Source organism: Malus domestica, chromosome 12 (genome assembly GCF_042453785.1).
Source record: "Malus domestica chromosome 12, GDT2T_hap1".
Taxonomy (NCBI): domain Eukaryota; kingdom Viridiplantae; phylum Streptophyta; class Magnoliopsida; order Rosales; family Rosaceae; genus Malus; species Malus domestica.
In genome coordinates, this window is record NC_091672.1 from 6559109 (window position 1) to 6581545 (window position 22437).

At 34.0% G+C, this 22437-nt stretch overlaps 3 protein-coding genes across 7 annotated transcripts; all 3 read right to left on the bottom strand.

The window, feature by feature from the left end:
• Positions 1-1223: 1223 nt before the first annotated feature.
• Positions 1224-5281, bottom strand: LOC139190095 (UBP1-associated protein 2C-like). Of its 4 annotated transcripts, XM_070809837.1 has the most exons (8): positions 5187-5281; positions 4889-5024; positions 4533-4653; positions 4218-4361; positions 2880-3076; positions 2690-2765; positions 1568-1857; positions 1224-1464 (listed from the first exon to the last, which is right to left on the bottom strand). In XM_070809837.1, coding segments are annotated over exons 1-7 (942 nt in total). In that variant the 5' UTR covers positions 5188-5281; the 3' UTR covers positions 1224-1464; positions 1568-1590. The 4 variants fall into 4 exon arrangements, with proteins under 4 accessions (XP_070665938.1, XP_070665939.1, XP_070665942.1 ...); XM_070809838.1 differs by lacking the exon at positions 5187-5281 and having other exon boundaries at positions 1224-1426; positions 4889-5069; XM_070809841.1 differs by lacking the exon at positions 5187-5281 and having other exon boundaries at positions 1224-1426; positions 4533-4600; positions 4889-5028.
• Positions 5282-6404: 1123 nt separating this feature from the next.
• LOC103429261 (myb family transcription factor PHL5-like) lies at positions 6405-12753 on the bottom strand. Its single transcript, XM_070809017.1, has 6 exons — positions 12672-12753; positions 7221-7297; positions 7082-7121; positions 6916-6970; positions 6749-6818; positions 6405-6584 (listed from the first exon to the last, which is right to left on the bottom strand). Exons 1-6 carry the CDS (start codon positions 12751-12753, stop codon positions 6405-6407), a joined length of 504 nt encoding a protein of 167 aa, XP_070665118.1.
• A 1536-nt stretch (positions 12754-14289) lies between these two features.
• Positions 14290-17110, bottom strand: LOC103421741 (myb family transcription factor PHL5-like). Of its 2 annotated transcripts, none has more exons than XM_008359783.4 (7): positions 16147-17110; positions 15808-16027; positions 15658-15734; positions 15519-15558; positions 15310-15364; positions 15107-15176; positions 14290-14975 (listed from the first exon to the last, which is right to left on the bottom strand). In XM_008359783.4, exons 1-7 carry the CDS (start codon positions 16747-16749, stop codon positions 14763-14765), a joined length of 1278 nt encoding a protein of 425 aa, XP_008358005.2. In that variant the 5' UTR covers positions 16750-17110; the 3' UTR covers positions 14290-14762. The 2 variants fall into 2 exon arrangements, with proteins under 2 accessions (XP_008358005.2, XP_008358006.2); XM_008359784.4 differs by having other exon boundaries at positions 15817-16027; positions 16147-17078.
• Positions 17111-22437: the final 5327 nt, after the last annotated feature.

Below are 22437 nucleotides of genomic sequence, written 5' to 3' on the forward strand. Positions count from 1 at the left end.
TATTTCTGAAAATCAATCAATTTCCTCAATATTTTTGCTATTTTCAGAAAATATCTAGTGTTTGTGGACAATTTGCAAAAAGTTTGCAAGAAATATCCATAACCTATGCATTCTTTATTTTTTAATTTCTTTCTCTATAATATTAGTTTACTTCAATAAAACTTGTGCTGCTTCGTGACGAAAATTTCAATTAAATTATGTATAATTTATTCTTTCTAGTGAAATGCTTTATTTTATTACTTTTCATTATAAGGAAGTTTTTTTCTTCTCACATATCACATACTTATTGTTTATACAGTATCTAATCATTAATTCTTGATTCATATGTGTGTTGTGGCTTTATATGACATTCCATAAAAAATAATTTTAATTTCCATGTTTTTAGTAAATTTCCATCATTTCCATCAAATGCAATCGATTTCGATATACGATATATCCATTGATATTTTCACAAATTTGCCTATCGATATTTCCACCGATACCGATATTTTAAACACTGATACTATGATGCATTTGGTTACACATTTATATTTCTTTTTTATTTTTAGTCAAAATGGTTCATAAGATTGACATAACTCCTCACTTTAGTCCCGAAAATGAAATTTGATAAAAAAAAAATGGTCTCTGAGTTTGTCCATGTAAATCATTTTTGCTATTCTGTGAAAATTTATCATTGTCCTCGTTAAATGAAGGAGTTGGTTTGAGAAAATATCTTTTAAAAGGTGCTTACATGATCATTCATTTGACAATTTAACGAATGTATTAAAAGATTTTTCATAGAATAACCAAAATAATATACAAGAGAACACGAGAAATTCAGGGATCACTTCTATCGTTTTTCATTATTAAGGACCAAATAAGAAGTTATGCCAATTTTAATAAGTATTTTGAATAAAAAGTTTTTTTTTATATGATTGATATATTTATAAATTTTAAACTATGAATTTAGGCGAATTCTTTCAAAATTTCAAAGAAAAGATTCTACAAGTCCAAAAAAATCTGTCAAAATCCTATTAAAATCAAACCCTAATTAAATATACATGAAACTTTTATAAACTCTTTAAAGACTTGATCGAAATCCTGATTCAATACTTCTGACTTTCATAAATTCATTTGAAGGTTGTGTCGATGTTTAATTGTTGAGAAGCTGAAAAACAATGAGAGAATTAAAAAAACCCGACTTTTGATATAGAAATATCTTCCCTTTAATTAACTTATAAAAATTTTAATTTCTATTACGATTAAATTTCATTATATAATTTTGATTTCCATCAACACATGTAAAAACTATCCAAGAAGCAACAATTCTAGTTGAAAAATGAAAGGTTTTCAACTACATACTACAAGAAGAAGCAACATTTCTAGTAAGACACCACCACTACAGAACCATGGCTTCTACACTGTCGATTCCCGAAACACAATCTCACTGCACAATATCCAGAAGTGCAAAACTAGATTAGATGCCTGCAAAACAAATGATGTCCCACAAATAAGAAATGTAATCACAACTGCGGTATTTGTAATGAAATTGTATCGGAAATGAAAGGAAAGCGGACTTGAATGTTACCATATTCTGAAAACAGTCGTAAATCATTGTTTGCCAATATAATATGGATAGGGAATTTGTGACTGTGCCGGGTATGGAGGTTGAGGACCTGGGTAAGAAGAATCAGGGTATGCTGCTATGGTTTGAGGATAGCTGTAACCGACAGGGGGGGTGCCAGCATGTGCTTTTCCAGGCTGGGGATATCCAGGCGGCACTAGAGGTAAGGCCATTGGAACCATTGCCGGGGGTAGCTGTGTTTGTACTGTTCTACCCTTGTGTGAATCAGCAAGCTTCACAATGATATTTCTCCCCTGCAACCACCATACAATACTTTAGATGATTGCTTCCCCGGGCTTATAATTGTGAACGATTAGAAATCTTATGTGTGTCATGATCTAAGAACTTTCTAATATAACCACAATAGAAAATACATTGAAAGTATTGAACTAAGCTATGTTACTTAACAACAACTGAATCTGATCAATCAGATTTCTTATTAAAGATGAAAACAGTAAATAAAAAAACCTGGATAAGGTATGCTACGCATAGGAACCAATAAACTTATAGGCAAGACATTACAACTAAAACATTATCAGTGTTAAATCGAGACGAATTGAACTACAGGAGTGTCCAATCTGCTCCTACCAACTAACAACCATTTCCTTCCTATTTTATTCACATATTTGATTATGTTACCATTAGTTTAGAACTCGTAAAGAAACACTCAAACTCCAAAGGCTATTTAGATGTTTATTCCCATGAAACTATGAAGGTACGTGTTCGAGCTGGAACCCCAACCCTACACCATGTGGTTGTTACTTCCAGAACCATTCCAACAATTTCTCCTCATGATGGGGGCACAACAGGTAACACAATCTAAAATGGTTCTTCAAGAGTAACAAGTACCATACTGGATATGGTGTAACCGATAAAAGAAAAAAGAGAAACACCATGTTAAGAAAAGAAAGTACATCAAGTTTAAATTCAGGACCGTTATAATCAAAGAAAACTATTTTGGCACAAGATATTTTGCAAGTCCAACAAAAGAAAATATTATGGGCATAAGCTCGTTCGGGACCTGTATAATCATAGGGTCATGCATTTAGGAAACAAAAGTAAATACGCATAAGGCTTATCACTAACCCCAAGGGTCTTTTGTGGATCATCTATAGCCTTCTTTGCAGCCTCCACTGCCCTGTATGTAACAAAGCCAAACCCACTACAAAGAAAAGAAAAACACAATAACATTTGCACGGTTTGCAAAAAAAGTATTGTTGAAAGGACAAAATGTGTAAGTTTTTCGACATAATGTAAAAGGCAAATTTAATTATACCGTGACTCATTTGTATCTTTATCATATGCAACTGAACCTTCTTCTATATCACCATGCCTGCCAAAAAAGTGAAGAAGCATCTCACTTGTGACATTTGGAGACAAGCCCCCAATGTAGAGTTTCCTCTGGGTAAGATCAAGTGTAGCAGGTGTCCCACTTAACCCCTCAGCTGCTAGATTACAAACAGCAAGGCGACCCTAGAAGAAAAAAAAAGACATTTTAACTGGAAGAATATAGAAGTGAAAACAAAACCCTTATGGTACAACAAGAAGCACAACTATTAGTTGGACTAGCTAGGCCTAGTAGACTATATCCAGCCAATTCTTTCTTTAAATAACGATAAATTACATGTTAAAAACTAAATTTACATACATTTGACATATCCAAATGAGCAGCACTTAACCCCAAATAGGGCCATCACCCATCCCACCACTCAGTGCTCAACTCACATCCCACTCAGTTCTCAACTTAGCCTTGGCCCACCCCCAATAAATTTTTTTAGCAATGCTCGAGTTCACAAAAGCAGTCATGAAACAAGATGAAACAAGAACTAATAAAATTAAAAAGTAGTAACTGGGTACGATAACTTGTGTATTTTTCCTGGAAACGAAAAAAGGGTCGATGTAATGCTTATCTCATATATCTAACTTCAGATTGTCCCTTGAAGGGTAAGTGATGGCTAGATAAACGTAAATTAAGAAGTACCAATCTGAAGTAAAATGCGTTGCTTCTAGTTGTTGACACAGAGTAATATAGGCAATGCCTAATTTTATTTCTACTTTTATAGGAAACAAAATTTCATTGGAAAAAACAAAATAAACAGGGGACATAGTCCACTGGTTTAGCTAGAAGATGCAAGCTAGACTAAACAAATAAGACAGCAAAGCAGGGGCATAGCAACAGGCCAACCAGAAATTGTTGTTAGTTGGTAATCAACCCGTATAATACTTACACAAACTAAACTTTATCATATTCACTGTTAGGTTCCGTTAAATGACTTAACATATGGTATGTGTCATTATTGAAATGCATAAACACTCTTATATATGTATAACTTGATATGTTAGAACACTTGTACATTTGTTTTTCTGAAACTATGACGTTTTCCAGTTTATTTTTCCTTTTTTTTTATAGAAAGCTCTCCCATTTAAAGATGTCTCCTAGCCATCTCTCGTTTGTTATTGGTGTATAATACTCTCTATCTACCATACACACCAAGAAAATATGCAGTCAACGTGCCTACTGAACTGATCAAGACTCTACTTTATATTCACTATTCACGGACAGAAGAACTCAATGAAGAAACGAAATTAGACTTCCAATGTGTTACATGCTTACATCAATCAACTTGCTAGGTGCTCTGAGCGCACACTGAGTAGATTCCATGTGCTTGTAAGTAATAAAACCATAGCCACGCGATTTCCCACTTGCTTTTTCATAGATGACAGCCCCTTCCTCAATCTCTCCATGCTCACTAAATGCCTGAACAACAACAAACATGACCTTTCAATGAATGTTCAGCACAATGCAACAACGGTTCGTGCTCATTATACATTTACATAATCGTTTTACGAATTGGGTATCTCTAAGTCAATACCATATGCGATTATGAGACAAACATGACATGCGAAACACAACAGGCAATGCACTCACAGCACGCAAGGTTTCGGAAGAAGTGTTCCAGGCCAACCCACGAACGAAAAGCTTTCTATGAACAGGATCTGCACTAGCAACACCCTTAATTTCTTCTGCAATTGAAGGATATTGGGAACCTCTATATAACATGCAATCAAACACCACATGCAGAGTCAATCACAGCCACACAATTCCCTCAGGGAACCCCCATTGTACTCCATACAAAGCATTCTCACACGCAAAATGGAGTTCAAGATTCAAATTCAAGAACCCATTATTCAAAAATCAACAGGAAAGGGGTAAAATTTGGGAAATTCACAGAAATTAATGAAAACCCAATTCAGACAATTCAAAAATTAAAAGGCTTAACGCACAGTTTGGCGAGGAGATCGACCAGCTGGGATTTAGCAAGAGGTTCGAGCAAGGAGCGAAGGTGGTCCTCCGAATTTGTTGAGATATCGTCATCGTTGCCCGAAGCATCTTCGAGCTTTCTCTTCTTTACGTCCTCCATTTTTAGTTAGAAAACTAATGAAAGGCACTTGAAAACTTTGAGTTTTAATGATAAGGACAAAATAAAGAGTAAAGTGAATAGTATCAGGATTAACTTTTTAGTGTAAAAATGTGGTTTTTCATTAAAGTGAACAGTACCGGGTGTTTTTCGTTAAACTTCCCTTTTTACTTTAGCTTCTTTTCTCTCTCTCTGTATCGCGGCAACGGAGCCGCTGGGAGTGCCTGCGGTTTGTACTTGTAAAATTAGACGTTTGGTTCTAAAAAACAATATAATTACGGAATAAAAAAATAAGTGCTGTCACTCATTAATACTATCCGTGTTATTCTTCTTTACTTATAAATGGGAGATTTTAGATTCAAAGTTGGTGAATGATGAATTCGATACTAAATTAAACTGCTTATTGTGTTATTTAACCAAACTCATTCTCTTTTAATGTAAAATATATTTTTGTACTAAAAATAAATATAAAAAAATAAGTACAGCTAATGTCAACATATAGTCTTATTTCCCCACACCACCTTATATTCCGACTCACAACTAAAAGTAAAAAAATAAAAATGCTCTTTTCTCACGCACCTAATTCCTAAAATAACCTCGATGCATTTTGTCTTTGATACAAAACAAATAAAATAAAACAAAAAACTGATGGAAATCTCAAAATACCTAGCATCTGCATCTGCTAACTTGCGCGGTGATGACGAACACCCTCTTCTCTCCTATGTTCCGGACGAGGGGGATTCAAATTCTCTTTCTACTCTCTCTCTATTTTCCTTCCCCTCTTCTCTCTTGCATGCATAATGATTTTTATGCAAAGATAGTCTAATTTGCAAGGAAGTGAATTTGGTTGAAAGGGATTACAAAGATGGCAATGTGTGCAAAAGATCGCAAGTCAATCTTATAAAAGTTGAATCATCTTATCGAGTCTTTTATCGCACCAAAAGCTCGAATTTGTGTCAAATAGTCTTAATCGATTTCACCCCTAAAAATAAAAATTACAGTACAAATAAGTCATTGTTACAATATTATTGTCACACAAACTTTATGTAAAGACTAAAATATTAAGTATGAACAGACTAAAATATTAAGTAAGATACATGAATCTGTTGTGGCCTATTTTACGAAGGGAGAGATGGCGCGACAGAGAGAGATGGAGAAGGGTTTAAGGAATTTTGTATGTTATCCCTCATGCTTGTGCCTTTATTTATAGTAAACAGGATATGATTTCTTGTCTTGCACTTGTCTTGCAAGTATACAATCATAAAGCGATAGGATCTTCTAGTATCCAAAATACAATTTACTAGTGATTTACATAATCACACATGTGATAAATATTATCACAATATAATCCATTCACGTCTGAAGACTTGGCTTATTCCCAATTATGTATTAATAGACAAACCAATAAACTCGTCATCAAGACTACTTAATGGGGCACCTTCGTAGAAGGTGGTGTCCGAGTTCTTGAGTTGCAGGTCGATTATAGTCTTGAGCTGCAGCTCAATTATATTCTTGAGTTGTTTCCCTTGTTCTTCAATTCGCAACTGTAAATTTCGTTGAATCTACATACAGAAAAAGTTAGTTAAATAAAATTTTTACGAAGATTAAAATGTTAGATTGTTATACAATTAACAATTTTATTTCAGAATTATACACACACACACACACACACACACATATGTATATATAATTTGGGAAGACACTAAAAAAGATCTCATGAATGTACCTCTAACTGTTCGTGAAGATGCTGTTGGACATCTAATTCAAGTTGGATTGCCTTTTTGATATGCAAGCCACTATCAAAACAGTTCACATCATGTACAGGTTTATAAGAAGCTAGTGAACATAACAATGTGAATTGAAGAACAAAATAACAATCAGGTTTAGCATTACGTTTCAACATCGAGTTGGGGTTCAACATTCGAAGTAGTTCTTTTCTCAGATTTTCCTACAATAGACAAAAAGTGTCACTTAGATCATAACTAATGGTAAAACAGCCTAAACCCTAAATAATGCTAAAACAAACCCTAAACCTAAATTTTAATGATCTGATATTTACCTTTTGCAGAGCCGGGTGGGTATTCTGAATTTCGGAATTTCTACAAGATGAATCAAAAGGAAAAGAGAAAGATGAATCACACTTTTGGAGAGCTTAAAATAAGAACAAGAAATAAAAGATATAAGGAATTGCTTAATACCTGCAAATGACTTTTGACATGAAAGATGGTTAATCCATCTACATTCATCAACTTTAGTATTGACTTGGGTGGTGCTTCTACAATGAATCATTCAACATTTATACATCAATTGTTATTTCATAGTAAATTACACAAGACCATACCAAGTTACTTACTGTAAGCACCCCCAAGATAATTCACACACTCAACGAATTTTTCGTGAAGATCTTGAGTCCATTGAATTCGTGTTTTACTCAAGAGTATATGTCTAGTTGAAGGGGAATAACCATAAGAAGTGGAAACAAATTTACTGATATAGTCATGGCTTTGTTGAATTCTTTCTTGGCAATCAATCTTCTGCTCATTCATTTTCAAAGGAAAGAAGTTGAAATCAGAAGTTTCAAACACCTTAATAAAAATAACAAGTAGAAATTGGAGTCCAGCTTGTACTTAATGTTCTTGCCCAACAACAGAAACCCCTATAAATATACAATTTTTTAAGAATACAAATACCACCGTTTATTCCACAAGACTCCAAGTGTAAGATTTGAATATAAATATACATAGTTGTATTGTAGTCCATTTGATTATTCTTAAAAGAATATATAGATACGACCAATGCTTATTGATAAAAGAATATATAGATAAGACCAATGCTTATTGATATTACCAAAGTTGAAAAAATTGAGAAAATAACAACTTTTCTCATTATAAACAAATGTGCGAATAAGAAGAATTTAGAATCATGATGTTTTTCAACTTAGGTATTGTCCCAATAATAAAGTTTCGAATCATCATGTTTTTCATTGTTCATTTTTCGAACAACTTAGTAATTCCAAACTATTGAAGAAAAATTATGATTCTTGAAATTACTAGAAAAGTTCATGTAAGATTATATTAATCTAAAGCCAGAATAGTTCATATATTTTTCTTGTAAACTGAGTAATAGTTTTGTCTAATAACAAAAAAGGGGTACTTTGATGTAGGCCCAAAAATTTGAGCGTTATTGGATTTAGACTCAGTTTGGTATTGTTTTTTTTCACCTAAAACTGCTTCACTTTAAAGTTAAACAGTAAAAAAAATATTTGGTAAAAATAAAATATACTGCTTATTTTAAAAGCAATGGTCTCCAGACAACAGCTTTTAAAAGCAGTCTATAGGTTGCTTTTAAAAGCCGCTTTAATAAAAAGTGGAGTTGAGCTTTTAAAATATTTTTTAAATCATGTAATAAGATCATTAATTTTAAACAAGTACATTATTTATCCTCCTAGACATTGTTTTTACACTGTTTTTTATACTCACAACACTTTTAAAAATACAGAAAATACAGTTTATCAAACGTTCAACTGCTTTATTTTGTAGCTGATTATTCTTAAAGCACAGGAGAAGTAATTTATTAAAAAAAAACAGTAATCCCAAACTGGGCCTTAGTCCAGTGTCCTACTTTTCTATTTTAATTAAACTTCTTGATTTATGCATCTTTATTCCCATTTTTATTTTGAATATTTAAATATGAAAATCTAACCACTTTTTGGAAAAATAGTTAAAAGAAAATTTATATGTCATTATACATGATACCTATACCATAAGTTGATTAAATACATTCAACATGTGATGGAGGTAGAATATATGAAAATAAATAAAAGATAGTCCTCCAAATAAGAGAGAACGTTTATCACAATTAAATAAAAGGAAAACTAATGAAAATGATTTGAAAACTTTGAGTTTTAACGATAAGGACAAAATAAAGAGTAAAGTGAATAGTACCATGATTGACTTTTTAGTATAAAATTGTGGCTTTTGGTTAAAGTGAACAGTATCATAAGTTTTTTTATTAAAGTTTCCTTAAATAAAAGGATAATAAAAATAAGCTAATATGGATAATCAATGTACAGACCTAACCCAACAAAATGGACTAAAGCGAATAATGACCTAACCCAACAAAGTAGCTAAATACAAATATTAGACTAATAATTTGTTGTAAATTTACGTGTCATATTCATTATAGTAGTGGCATTTGTCCACAAAGATTATAACATGTTAGTCCGAATCCTAATTTGACAATTGTCGACCTTGTATGTACAAGTATTGGAATATTAACATGGCATCGTCGATCCGCACATGCTTTCAAGAAACAATGCTTGGTAGTTATATGTATACAAAGGCTTCATTACTTTTAGTTTTATATCCAATATGATATATGTTTGTACCCAAAATCTTAGTTTTTTTGAAGCATGTCTTCAAATAATTTAGCAAAATGATCAATCGAATAGGTGATTAACCATATACATGGGACAACGTCTTATTTTCTGTTTCTCTTTCTTTTGTCTTTATATATAGATACAGACACACACACGCACACACATACACGGACCATGCATGCTTTGCACCCATCTCCAGAACTTTGGTGAAGCAAGAAAACGACAAACTGTTAGGTTCTTCTCTTCCAATAAGTGTGGCAGCAAAAGGTGTGTTTGTGTGGTGTTTTGTTTTTCAATTTATCTAAATTGAAAAGCCTAATTCCCTTCTCTCTGAAATTGATTTCGCAATATGTGAAACCCACTCCTTAGGTCTAAAGACCCCATAGGCCAATACGATTACAATTTAATCCTTCTTTTTCACATGTGTGCCCCATGCCATAGAAGACATTTCATTTGGGCTTGCCGCACACCTCCCTTGCAATTGGGCTTGGACCCGGTTCGCTCCTTATTTTATTTGTTTAATTAATTCGATCTTTTCTTTCGGACTAGGTTTTCTTATTTTATTTTAGTTCATTAACCAACAATAAATAGAAGGCCCAAACTAATTAATAAAAAATTAAACATTTAATATAAACCATTTATATCAAATTCAACTTTCATCAATTTTATTATTCGATATCATTTTTGTGACCTTGTGGGTTCTAACTAAAGCTAGTAGTGGATAATTCGATTAATCAAATTAATATAAGTTTACATAATTAGAAACCATTCTAATTCAACCTTATAGGATTATCCACAAACCGAATAGTAACGTCTAGTAATGACTTTCAACTATCCAAATTAGTCAGAATATGTTTGAATTCATACAACACATATTGAGAACCTTAGTTATGGTTACAATGCAATTCAGTTCCTCTGTCTACTGTATTCTGCTCATATATTTTAGATCATGGAACATTTTTCAAACTCTAATTAGGCATGAATATGATCGCCATGATGTATCTCTTATTGCTTTGGCTAAAGACTTCTGGACATAGATCGTCAAGGGGCTTATGGAATATAAACCTTCATGATTACCTAGAAGGTGACTGATAGAAGCATATTTATGCGACTGAGTTAACTTGTTCTCATGCATATATGTTGTTATTTCTTAGTTAATTATGTATTTTAAGCTATTTTCGTGTGTTTGTAGGTCCAAAGGGTTAATGTGGCAAAGAAGTGCATTTTGGAGCATTTTTGGGCATGGAATGGATAGCTTATGCTTGGAGCAAAAGGAATTGATGAAATTTGAAGTTTGTGCATCATCATCTCCCAATAAATAACCATTTTAGCACACTCATTTCACCCCAACACATTCACCTACCACTACATCCACTCATTTCACCCAATACATCCACTCATTTCTACCACCTAACACATTCACCTACCACTACATCCACTCATTACCACCACCCACTACATCCTCTTCCTAGTCTATAAATACATTCATCCACCCTTCATCAAAAGGGATCAATCAAAACACATCCATTCATCTTCACATCCATTCCTCCATACAAACAAATCTTCAAACACTTAACAACACCTTGTGCCGTAGCAAAAGAAGGGAAGGAAAGTGCTTGGATGTGCTTGCTATCCAACTTGGATCGTTGGAGCGTTTAGGTGTTTTATTTCTTTTGTTTCCAATGTTTAAATTCATTTTACTTTGTTTTGTTGTGAAGATGAGTGGTTAAACCCCTCTTGGCTAGGGGTGATTTCAAAGCCATGATTATGTGTGTAATATGATTTGATAAATTCCAGTTATGAACTCTTGAATCGTAAATGCAATTGGCTTAACTATTTGATTGATAACTTATTTGTATTTGTTGATTAAGGGTCGACACTTAATTGGCATGCATAAATCTGTTGCTAGAATATAAGGAAGTTTCACATAATCGTTACAAACTTATATTCACATGTAGTGAAGATCGCTTATAAACGATCGGGTTAAGTTCAATTCCTAGCATGAGTGACATGATGTCATAGTTGCAAGTGCTTTGTCAATGCTTATGATTTTCATTAAACGTAATGATCTTTGATTGTATCTCTATTATGATGTCATGTAGGGAACTTTAGAAGAATGTTTTGGGTTGTCGAATGATGTCATCCAATCCAATAAAACAAGGAAAATCTAAGAGTTAATTAGTGATGTCATGGTTAATTTGGAGCATTGTCATTCATAATTCAATGAAATAGTAACTGGAAATCAAGTTATTTGCATGCATGTCATGTGTGGAGAAAAAACCTCTAGCTATCCCATCCATCATCTTATTGCTCAAATTTATTTTACAATCTGTCTAATTTTTCATACTTGTTTGTTTGTTTGTTTCAACTTCATCCAAATCAAAACCCCCCTTTTAGTTTCTTGTTTCAAAGTGTTTCAAATATGTTTTAGTTTGTGTTTTTAAGTGTTTTGATTCAAGTAAAAGTCAATTTTCGTCCAAAGTCATTCCTAGTGTCTAGTTTAAGTTTATTTGGTTGTTTTAAGTTGTTTTGAGTATTTTAAGTTTGCTTTGAGTCTTGAGAGTCTTATTAAGTGTTTTTAAGTTTAGTTTTATGTTTTTGAGTCAGTTTAGAGGTTATTAGCAAGCCCTCCTAATCCCCGGTCCAGAACGATCTCTACTTATACTTGTACTACAATTGTCAAAAGAGGGTTAAATTTGTGTGCTTATATATTTCGCATCAGTGACAGATTCCTTATTGTGCATTCACGTATCTCCATATTGATGCACATGATCTCGAACCTCACATTATAGCGCTCCACTATTGTTTGAGGGTTTCGATGCCAGACTAAAGATCACATTCATGACCAAGATAACCAGTGATGCCTCAGGTTTAAGAACTATTTACATCCATAACTTAGAAGTGTTGTATGATTGATAAGTAGGTAATCTTCTATTCATACACTTCTATAGTTAGTCATTGTTCAATGAACTCGATCTCATAGAAGAGCACCTTTACGTCAATTGCATGTCACTATATGCTTAGTCTGAGACATACTACTGAATATGACATAAATCGGCCTTTGTGGATGTTCGATAGTCATTTTGATCATCCTATGGCTAGGAAGATAATTTAGGACTTAAGATTTGTAGGATACATATCTCATGATTGAAACGTCTTTGGAATCCCGTGCCTACTACTTAAGTTATTCCTTGGACTCATCCCAGTCAATAACGAACCTTCCTAATCCGTTACTGGGTCATCCGCTCAATTGCTGGATGTTATCACTTACCTTTTATTGTTGATTTTCCGACATTGGGTTGCCACGAATAACCAGTTACACGTTGCCACTTTTTGGGCATACTCCAACGCATTATACCTTAACTGAATGATCATGAACTATATACCATAAATGAGTATAGTACTAGCTTCTTGATACTCACAGTTCAAAGTTGGCATAATTTTCTTTTTGCATTATAAACTCGCCTGAACGGTCAATTTTGTCTTTTAACTTCACCTTGGTTGATTGTAAATTTTTCAAATTGGCTTTGTCACCTACAACCATGTCAATAGAGGTTTCAAAAGAATCGATACTTTGAATTTGGTTGCTCATAAGTGGGTCTTCAACCTTTTGGAGCTCATGGGAAATCGCTTGCAAAACTTCTTTCTCATTATTATTCTCTTTTCTCATATTCTATACCACTTAAGAAAAACTTGACCTCGACTTCCCTTTTATTTGAGATGCCTCTTCCTTGGTCGTTTGTAATTCATCTTCTTTTGGGTTCCCAATTGCAACCAATTGCAACCACTTGTAAAGCTTCTTCTTTCAGAACATCTTCGCCAATCAAAGTAGGACTTTCAACAGGTACAACGATTTCGTTTTCTTCAATATCTTCCTCTATCTTTTCTTAGCATACCGGATCATCAAGAAATTTTTTCTTCACTTATTTTTCTTTAATAATAATGTTTTCCGTTCTTAAAAGATACAAATCATATTCAAATGGAAACTCATACATTAACAATAACTTTGTTCATCTACGTTAAGATCGGATAAGATTTTTTCCTTCTTCTTTTCGAGTCTTTTGAAATCAATCCCACCAAAAAGAAATATTTAATACTCCCTTTAAACGAAAAGCAGTTATCTTTCTTAAGTTTCTTCACTAGAAGCCCTTGATGTTTATTTCGGAGTTTCACTTTCGTCTTTGTACTATATTTTCTATTACGTTTCATTCTTGTGGTTTTATTTTGTTAACCTCTATGAATCCAATTTGTCAGATGAGTATCATACTAGATGTAAGAGTCTATTGACTACATTAAAGAGAAGCAGGTGAGGAGTTGAATGATAAAGGCACTTTTAACCCATTTTTGTGAATGCAACTATTCATCATGTTCTATTGGCCGAATTGCATAACTGTCGTTTATTAGGAGTTTTACTTTCATCCCTATATATAATTTTTTTATATTTTGTTAGCATCATTACTCAAACATTTCCAATGAGGCAAAAAACAATTTCTAACTTGGAGTATTCAATGAGTAGACGTGCACAAACATGGGTAGAGATATCAACTTTGTTGATGGATTAGACTAAAGTAAAATAAAAATGAAACTACAAGGAAGAAAATGTAATAAGAAAACTACTAGGACGAAAGTGAAAATTGCGGTAAACTACAAGGACTAAAATGTAATATGGCTTTGTCTATTTCCCAAACTACACATGCAACCTTGGGAACTCCAGTTATGACGATGGAAAAGAGAGAGATATAATTCCATCAAATTTGCAATAATTAGTATCCATTACCCCGACACTACAAAACATTACAAATTGTTGTGTTTTGTTTCTTGGAACTGCCGGTGAAGTGCGAAAAGGAAAAGTATAGATTGCAAATTTCACCAACGTAGTGGAAGCAGGATTAATAAAATAGCGTGCAATAATCTTATTGAGTCTTTACCAAATTACAAAATTATTATTATTATTAAGGGGAGTGGGAGGATAACGGAACTAGTAAAACATTATCCTATTGACTCTTCCATTGGACCAAAAGCTCGACGGAAGCTGTGTCTAAATGTGTCCCTATCGATTCCACACACAAAAAAAAAGTTCACAGTAAGCCATTGTTACAGTACTGCCACACAAACTTTATAAAACAAGAAAAAAAAGAGTCGTTCTGTAGGATCATATCCTTTAAATGGCATAAGATCAATGTATGACTGCCAGTCAATTGATTGTAGTCTTCTCTATCATCTTCCAATTTGTGCTTTCTTTCTTACTTTACCAGTAGTATCATTTAAAGTTCTTGATTCTGCCAAGGGACTGAACTTTTTGAGGACTTAGAAACCGTATGAGTTCCGTTGTTGTGTGAAGAATGACAGACTAATTATCTTTTCAGGGAGAACTTGTCCTGGAGGGAAAACTAGAACCTTCAGGAGTTGAAAGCTGATCAGTATTGTCGAGACTATTTGATGGGGCAGCTTCATGGCATGTGACATCCGAGTTCTGAGTCTTCAACGGGTTACTAGTTGTTTGTTGTTGCAGATTGAACATCTTCCTGAGCTGCTTCCCTTGTTCTTCAATTCGTAACTGTAACTTTCGTTGAGTCTGCATATAGATATAGTTGAATAAATTTTGTAATGAAAATCGGAGTATTAATATGATTTACTACTAAGAAAACTATTTGACAATTGTATATATAACTTGAGACACCACTAAATTGGATCTCATGCATGTACCTCCAATTGTTCGTGAAGACATCGCTGGACATCTAATTGCAGTTGGAGTGCCTCTTTAATTTGCAAGCAACTGCGAGAAATATTCACATCATAGGTTTGTAAGAGGCTGGTGGACAAAGCAGTAAAGAGGAAAACATGTTCATTTAGAATTGTAACGGTAAACTAAAAACCAAAACAACAATCAGGGTAATAAGATAGGTTACGTTTTCACATTGAGCTGGGGTTCAACATTCAAAGTAGTTCTTTTCTCAGATTTTCCTGTAACACAAGAAAAGTACTCAGATCAGAACTATTGGTAAAACAAGCTAAGCCAATTGACCATTAAATTTTATAGACACTTGCAGTTTGTAACATGAAGGAAAAGACTTATTCACAAGGAACAGGTGTATGATCTTAACGATTCAATATTTACCTTCTGCTGGGTCTGGTAGGTATTTCGCAATTCGATATTTCTACAAGAAGAATAAAAAGGAGAGGGAGGAAAACAAATCACGCTTTTGGAAAGGAAAAAAGCCAAGGAGAAATAATTTTTCTAACGGATTCCTTTATACCTGCAGATGACTTTTGACATGAAAGATGGTTAATCCGTCTAAACCCATCATCTTCAATATTGCCTTCGGTGTTGCTTCTACAAAACCAACAGATAAGTCAACATACAGACATCAACTGTTTTTACATAGTAAATTAGACATGTTACTTACTGTCCGCACCCCCAAGACGATTTACACACTCAACGAACTTCTCATGAAGATCTTGATTCCAACGAATTCGTGTTTTACTTGAAAGTACAGGGCTGGATGAAGGAGAATCACCATAACAATCGGAAACATGTCCGGAGGAAATTCTTGGAGGCTGCTTTCCTTGCCCGGAAAAGAAGCTCAGTTGTGTAACCGGACAAGTAGTGAACGAATTACAATAACCCTGTGAACAAGAAACTAGCCCGTATTCATATCTTGACGGAGTGGTGGGGCATTTGAAAAATCAATGCACAAAAAAGCAACAACCAAAAAAGATGAATTTCTTAGATAGAATATACATACTACTTGATCCTGATTTTCTTTAGAAGGAAGGGAAAAGGAGGGTCTTCTAACTGTAGTAGTATTATGATTTCCATGCAACTTATTTGATTGATGTGTAAACAGCATACTGCCTGACAAATCGCTTGCTGGGATTTGATTACACTTCTCTAAGGATTTATGGTATTGATAGCTGCTGGGTTGAGATTTCACAATTGATTGCAGGGTGTTTCTGATGTCGAAATTCGGAGCTTGCTCAGATGAATTCATGGAGCTGTAGCTTTCAGTATTAGATTGGCCTGATGGGAACTGAGGATTCTGACCAGCTTGAGAGTCATACTGTGGAAACCCCCCCATATAGAGTTCAGTTGCGTAGAAAGCTGAAACGGGCGATTCGAAGCGGCTGATAATGCTGCTGGGAGTTTTAGGAGGCCCAAGATTTTGAAGCAGTGACACTTCATGATCCATGGTGGGTTGCTGAACCCAAATTCCCATGTTGTTCCAAGCCTGCTGTTGCTGCTGACCAAAAATTTGACAAGACTGATTACCAAGTTCAAAACTGCACTCACCGATTAATTCATGGCTTTGTTGATTTCTTTCTTGGCAATCAATCTTCTTCTCATTCATTTACAAAAGAAAAGAAACTGAAATCTCTGGATTTCGAAACACCGTTTGCAAGAACAAGAACTAGAAATACTACTACTTGTGCTCAGTGTTCTTGCCCAACATCAGAAACCCTATCAAAATACAATTTTTTTTCAGAAAAAAAAAGAGCAATGTTAAATGCAGATTTATGGAATACAAATAACAACATTTATTCCACAAGGCTTCTAGTGTAAGATTTGAATATATATACACACAGAGTAGTATTTTAGTCCTTTGAATTATTCTAAAAAGGATAGGTACGACCAATGCTAATTGATATAATCAAGGTAGAAAAACATTCAGGACAAAAACAACTCTTCCCATCATAAATAAATGCGTGGACAAACTATGTCCTAAACCTAATAGAGGGGGGAGGGGGGGGGTTAGAATTATCATTTTATTTTTTGACACGTCAAATAATCATGCTTGCTGTGTCTCAATCAATCACCAGTAGAATAAAACAGAAAACCTCAAAAAAAAAAACCAACTGGATAAAGGGTATTAGACGACAAAGGTAATGATTCCCAATGTATATGTTACTATTTTGTCGTTAAGATTTGGAATTGGAGAATAATTTTAAGACGGCATCTCTGTCTACTTTTAACTATATGAGATACTGGCATAAATTCACAAATCAGATCTATGGTTATTGTTCTTGCCATGGATATGAATGAAAATTGAAAATCACTTTTTAGCCACCCCTGAAAGATGAAATTAAAAAAAATGTACCCATATTTTATCTCAAAAGAAATGTAAGTTTATTAATCCAATGTTCTGGTCAAGCTAAAAAGATTCCAAGAGAAAATGCATCATGTAATTGTGGGTATCTAAAATTATGATCTCAGAAGCCATTTAGTACTACAGTTTAGTGATATTCCTCTTTAAAGTTGTAGGTTCGATTCTCGTCAAAGGTGAACTTGAATCATGTTATTGTTAACATATTGTGAAGCTTAACCCCTTCCCCCACTCTCTTAGTGTGGATAATATGTTTGTTAAAAAAAAAATGATATTATTTACACTAAAGGGGAGGATGGTCTAAGCCTCGTAGTAGGCTTGCAATAATGTAGTTCAAATTCGCATTTGGTGGGAATCAAACCTCAAACCTCTCACTTACAAGCGAAGAGGAATATCACTATACCGTAGTACTAAGTGACTAGTGTAAATAATATCGTTTGTTCAAAAAAAAAAAAATTAGAATCCCATAAATTAGAGTAAATTGTAACAATGGTCCCTTAACTTTAATTCAATTGGAGCAATGGTCCTTCAATTAAAAATCCATTACCATTGGTCCCTCAACTCATCAAAACGTGCATCTATGATCTCTCAACTAAAAATCCATTTACCATTGGTCCCTCAACTTTAATCTAACTGGAGAAATGATCCTTTAACTTTAACCCAATTGGAGCAATAATCCCTCAACTTTAACTCAATTGTAGCAATGATCATTCCAATATAACTCATTTTAAAAAAATTATGATGAAGTTAACGAAAAGGACCATAACTACACGTTTTGATGAGTTGAGGGACCCCAATTGTAGCAATGATCATTCCAATATAATTTATTTTGACAAAATTCTAACAAAGTTGATGAAAATGACTATAGCTACATATTTTGATAAGTTGAGGGATCAATAGTAATGAATTTTTAGTTGAGGAATCATTGCTCTAATTTGATTAAAATTGAAGGACAATTACTACAATTTACTCCATAAATTACTAGAAAAATTTATGTAACCGGTATATTAATCTAAAGCTCGAAGTACAAAAGACTTTTTTGACAATAAAGATTCCCAGTACGTGTTCTTAACCCCCTGCATGAATAAAATGAACAAATTATAATTACAAAAAAAAGCCAATGTTGGTCGGCAGTAAACGGCTAGAGGAGTAAATTAAATTTTTTTATAATTTATCAAAAGATATCAATTTTATTGACTAAACTATTAAAATTATTGGTCAACTTTCTCTCCCATTTGGTGAGAGAGTTTTTCTCATCGGTGTGAGAGTTTTTCTCATTAGATTGTGAGTGACTTTCTTCGCTTACTTTTTCTTGTAGCCACAGGCCTTAGCTATGGCTAGGGTCGTTGGCAGTCATTTTTCTCCTCGTTTCTCTTGTTTTTTTCTTTCTTTTTCTTTACTTATCCCTTAACCTTTGTTTTACCTTGCCCTTTGGCCGTTTGTCCCTTTCCTCCAAACCCTCCTGCTTTGGAAGGTGTGTAGACCTCCAATTCGAATGTTCACACCATTCCCTTTCCTCGATTTGCCTTTGATGGCAATGTTGCTAATGAGTTTATTCTCTCTGGCTTCTTTCGATGTGCAATGGCAATCTATGTCGTGCTCGTCGTATGGCTTGATTTTAGATGTTTTGTTAAGGGCATTGGTTTCAGATGGGTGGAAAGCGACGTTTCGGCAACGATGGTGGTAGGCAGCTGCTAAGGTTGTTTTAGTGGTTTAATACCTACACCATATGGTGGTACCTAGCTGCTAAGGTTGTTCGGGTGGGAAGCGATGTTTCGGCAACGATGGGGCATTAGTTAAGACAACTAACTTGTCATAGAGGTAGAAGAAAATGAATTTAATTGTTTTCTACATCTTCAATATCCAAGAAGACAGACTGTGCCCATAAGATTAAGCTTCTGAATGTTACAAGAAGGCAATTTATTGCAACATTTTGTGGCCTATTGCGTGGGACCATGAGGACGACTAATCGAGCTACCTGAATCGCAAAACGGATTTTAAACCCTAAAATCTTTTACCTTTGCTTCTTCTTTTTGCAAGCTTCAAGGATTGGGATTGACATGCTTTTCTCTCTCTCTTCCAGCTTTGTATCCTGATTGGTTCTTGCACATGCTTGCTTTCCAACATGAGCTTCTTCTGAGCCCTTAACATGAAAAATGAAGAGGAAAACAAAATTATTGGAAGGAGTTTATGACTACCATTTCAAAATCCATACTACTTCTACTTTTTAGTGTCCTTCAGAAGCTAATAATACATGCTGGAATGTTCCATTCCAGCTCTCACTATCTTTTCGCTTGGTTATACAAGGAACATGCTCGAGGGGGCTACTACGCTCACCGCACACTTGCATCACCACTTAAGCTTCGCTACTGTTTCATGAGCTAAGCGAGGAAGTCTCCCTAACTCGATAATTTTTTATTCAAACGGGGATCCTTTTACTGGTATTGATCAGAATGCTGTGAAGTAACTAAGTCACTTGTTTTTTTTTAATTTTATTTTTAGCATTAGCGGAGTAGGATCTCCCCTGAACAACTGATTGGCATGTTGACCTGCTCATTCGCGAGTATGCTCTTAACTTGGTAAGCTGTCTTGGATATGAGGAATTCCTAAAATAAGTTATTTGACGAAGATCTTTCTACCAATAGACAAGATTTAGTGTTCGATATAGGGGATAAGATTCATCTGCTCTCTCAAAAAATGGTCCGGGTTTTAGGATATTTGACAAGACAAACAAATAGGAAGGGATGGTTCTTTCATTGCACTAACAGAAGTCTAACTAGAAAAAAATCTCTCCCTTCTGTCGATTCCCCTCTTCCTTCCAGTCGAGTCCCTTCTACAAGAATTCCTCTTCCTTTTTGGTCAGCATGTAGCCTGATTTGAACGCAATTGCATATCTCAATACTAACTACCCTGACTAGAGCTGGAAATGGCTAATATAATTATATAAATAAAGAATAATGTTGGCCGCAATTTAATAGAAATAAGATGGTGTGGATAATTAATAAGTGTACCTAAACCAACAAATTGGACTAAACTCAAGAATGACTTACAAAATTGAATTTATATCAAAGTTACATATATATGGAAAAATAACTAATTAACAGTTATATATATCTCTCTCATATTATTTAATCTCTCATCTATAATTGTAAGAAATTTCTCATCTGTAAGGAATTTATAACTAGAGTACAAGTAGTTCAGAACATTTAACCATGACACGAGATCTTAAGGTTTGACTTCTCCCTCTCAATACGCTATTAATTGAAAATAGAATTTATCACTTGCAGTCAAAATTTTCAACAGATGCAAGCAAGATATCCATTGTAGTAAACGTGCATATTGACAAGGTCATAAATTTTGCCAATCGATCTATGCTTAGGACTCTCCGACTGGCCTCTTTCACCATCAAGATGAGGGATGACCATTTTTTATTGTTGACAGAATTTTTGAAATATTTCTATGCAATTGCATGTGTCATTATCGTCGACAAAAACATACTTAGGGAGAATCAAATGCGTATTAGTGATGATTATTGATACTGTTACAAGTCGGAAAGCAGGATTTCGCGCTGAGTGGTTAAAGCATATTGATTATGACAAATGACTCTGAGGCGCACATTAATCTGCCCCTACTCGATCAGTCAAAACTAAAAAAGCATTTTATAATTTGCTTAAAAGAAAAGTGATCAACTATCTAATTTTTGCGATTTCTTGTGATGCACCGGAATACTGGATACTTCAAATCAAATTTTTAGTTAAAAACACAAAAAACTAAAATTCAACAATAAATTCTCAAAATATACTCCAGAGCACCTAGAGTTTTTACTAATTAATTTCTTAGAGAGACAGCACTCAACTTAATTCGAGTGAGTGTGAACCTATATGTATAATATAGGCGGCCGAACTCCAAATGTTTGGCAAACTTGCTAGAAATAGACCAAACCCACTTGAGTGTTGAGAACCTAGAACCTTGTTCTGTGTCTTAATCAGAACGGAATTCAAGGTTAGTGGAAAGCGGAAGCACTTTCTGAAGGTGCAGGATCTATATCTATAAATATAGGTACTCATGCCAATCTTGGGATAATTATTCCCTTCCATCCAATTTCAATTTAAATTTAGAATCGTTTAATATCTATTTTATTTTTTATTTTTATTTTTTGTGTTTGAAATAAGAGAAAAGTTTGTGAGGGAAAGGAATGGAGATGGGAGACAACGGAAGAAATAATAAGGAAAAAAATGAAAACAACTTAATAATTTTTTGGATTTACTTTGAGCCTTTCCTTGTATATTTCTTCTACAAGCTTACATCATTCTTCTTCCACTATTTTCCTCTATTAATAATAATAACAAAAAAAAAATCAAGGGAGATGTTATTGGCACCCTTAAAAAGTCATTTTGCACTTCTAATAAGTGGATTTTTATTTTTAAATGTAGAAACTTTAGAGTATAAAATAACAACTTTACAGTGTCAATAACCTCTTTCAAGATGAAAACGAAAAAAAAAAAAAAAAAAAAAACGAAATGGTTATCCTTAGTGCTGGATATAAAGAGCGTCCCTAGCGAAGCTAGTAGAAGTTCATGGGAATATGCTTGAATAACATTCGAGACTTGAGACAAAATCCTGCCCTGTTGCCTTTGAGACATTTTATTTAGTTTATGGGTCAGTGCTAGCTGTAGATCAGGAGCTAGTTAGATGACTAGGTGTAATTGTCGAATATTGCATGCCATCAAAATATTTTATAGGTTAAATAAGTAGGTGTGACAATGCCGTGATCACCAATAAATTTACGGAAAAACGTTAAGTTTTATTTTTAGGTTAGACTGCTGTTAACAAAAACAAGGATGATGGTCAGCTGATGTATGTCTCTCCAAAAAATAAAACATTTGATGATGTGAGATAAAAGTGGATTTGGAAGAGTAAAGAATTGTATAATTA

Bases quoted from the DNA above. Each gene is read 5' to 3' on its own strand.
- LOC103421741 (XM_008359783.4), bottom strand. From the start codon at position 16,749: ATGAATGAGAAGAAGATTGATTGCCAAGAAAGAAATCAACAAAGCCAT. The intron at 16,028-16,146 runs GTATGTATATTC...TCTTGTTCACAG, and splicing joins AAGAAAATCAGGATCAAGTA to GGTTATTGTAATTCGTTCAC. The intron at 15,177-15,309 runs GTAACCTATCTT...TATTTCTCGCAG, and splicing joins CCCCAGCTCAATGTGAAAAC to TTGCTTGCAAATTAAAGAGG.
- LOC103429261 (XM_070809017.1), bottom strand. From the start codon at position 12,753: ATGCGTTGGAGTATGCCCAAAAAGTGGCAACGTGTAACTGGTTATTCG. The intron at 6,971-7,081 runs GTAAATATCAGA...TGTCTATTGTAG, and splicing joins CCCACCCGGCTCTGCAAAAG to GAAAATCTGAGAAAAGAACT. The intron at 6,585-6,748 runs GTACATTCATGA...TTCTGTATGTAG, and splicing joins ATCTTCACGAACAGTTAGAG to ATTCAACGAAATTTACAGTT.
- LOC139190095 (XM_070809837.1), bottom strand. The intron at 4,362-4,532 runs GTGAGTGCATTG...GTTGTTGTTCAG, and splicing joins CTTCCGAAACCTTGCGTGCT to GCATTTAGTGAGCATGGAGA. The intron at 2,766-2,879 runs GTATAATTAAAT...TTTTCTTTGTAG, and splicing joins AAAGATACAAATGAGTCACG to TGGGTTTGGCTTTGTTACAT.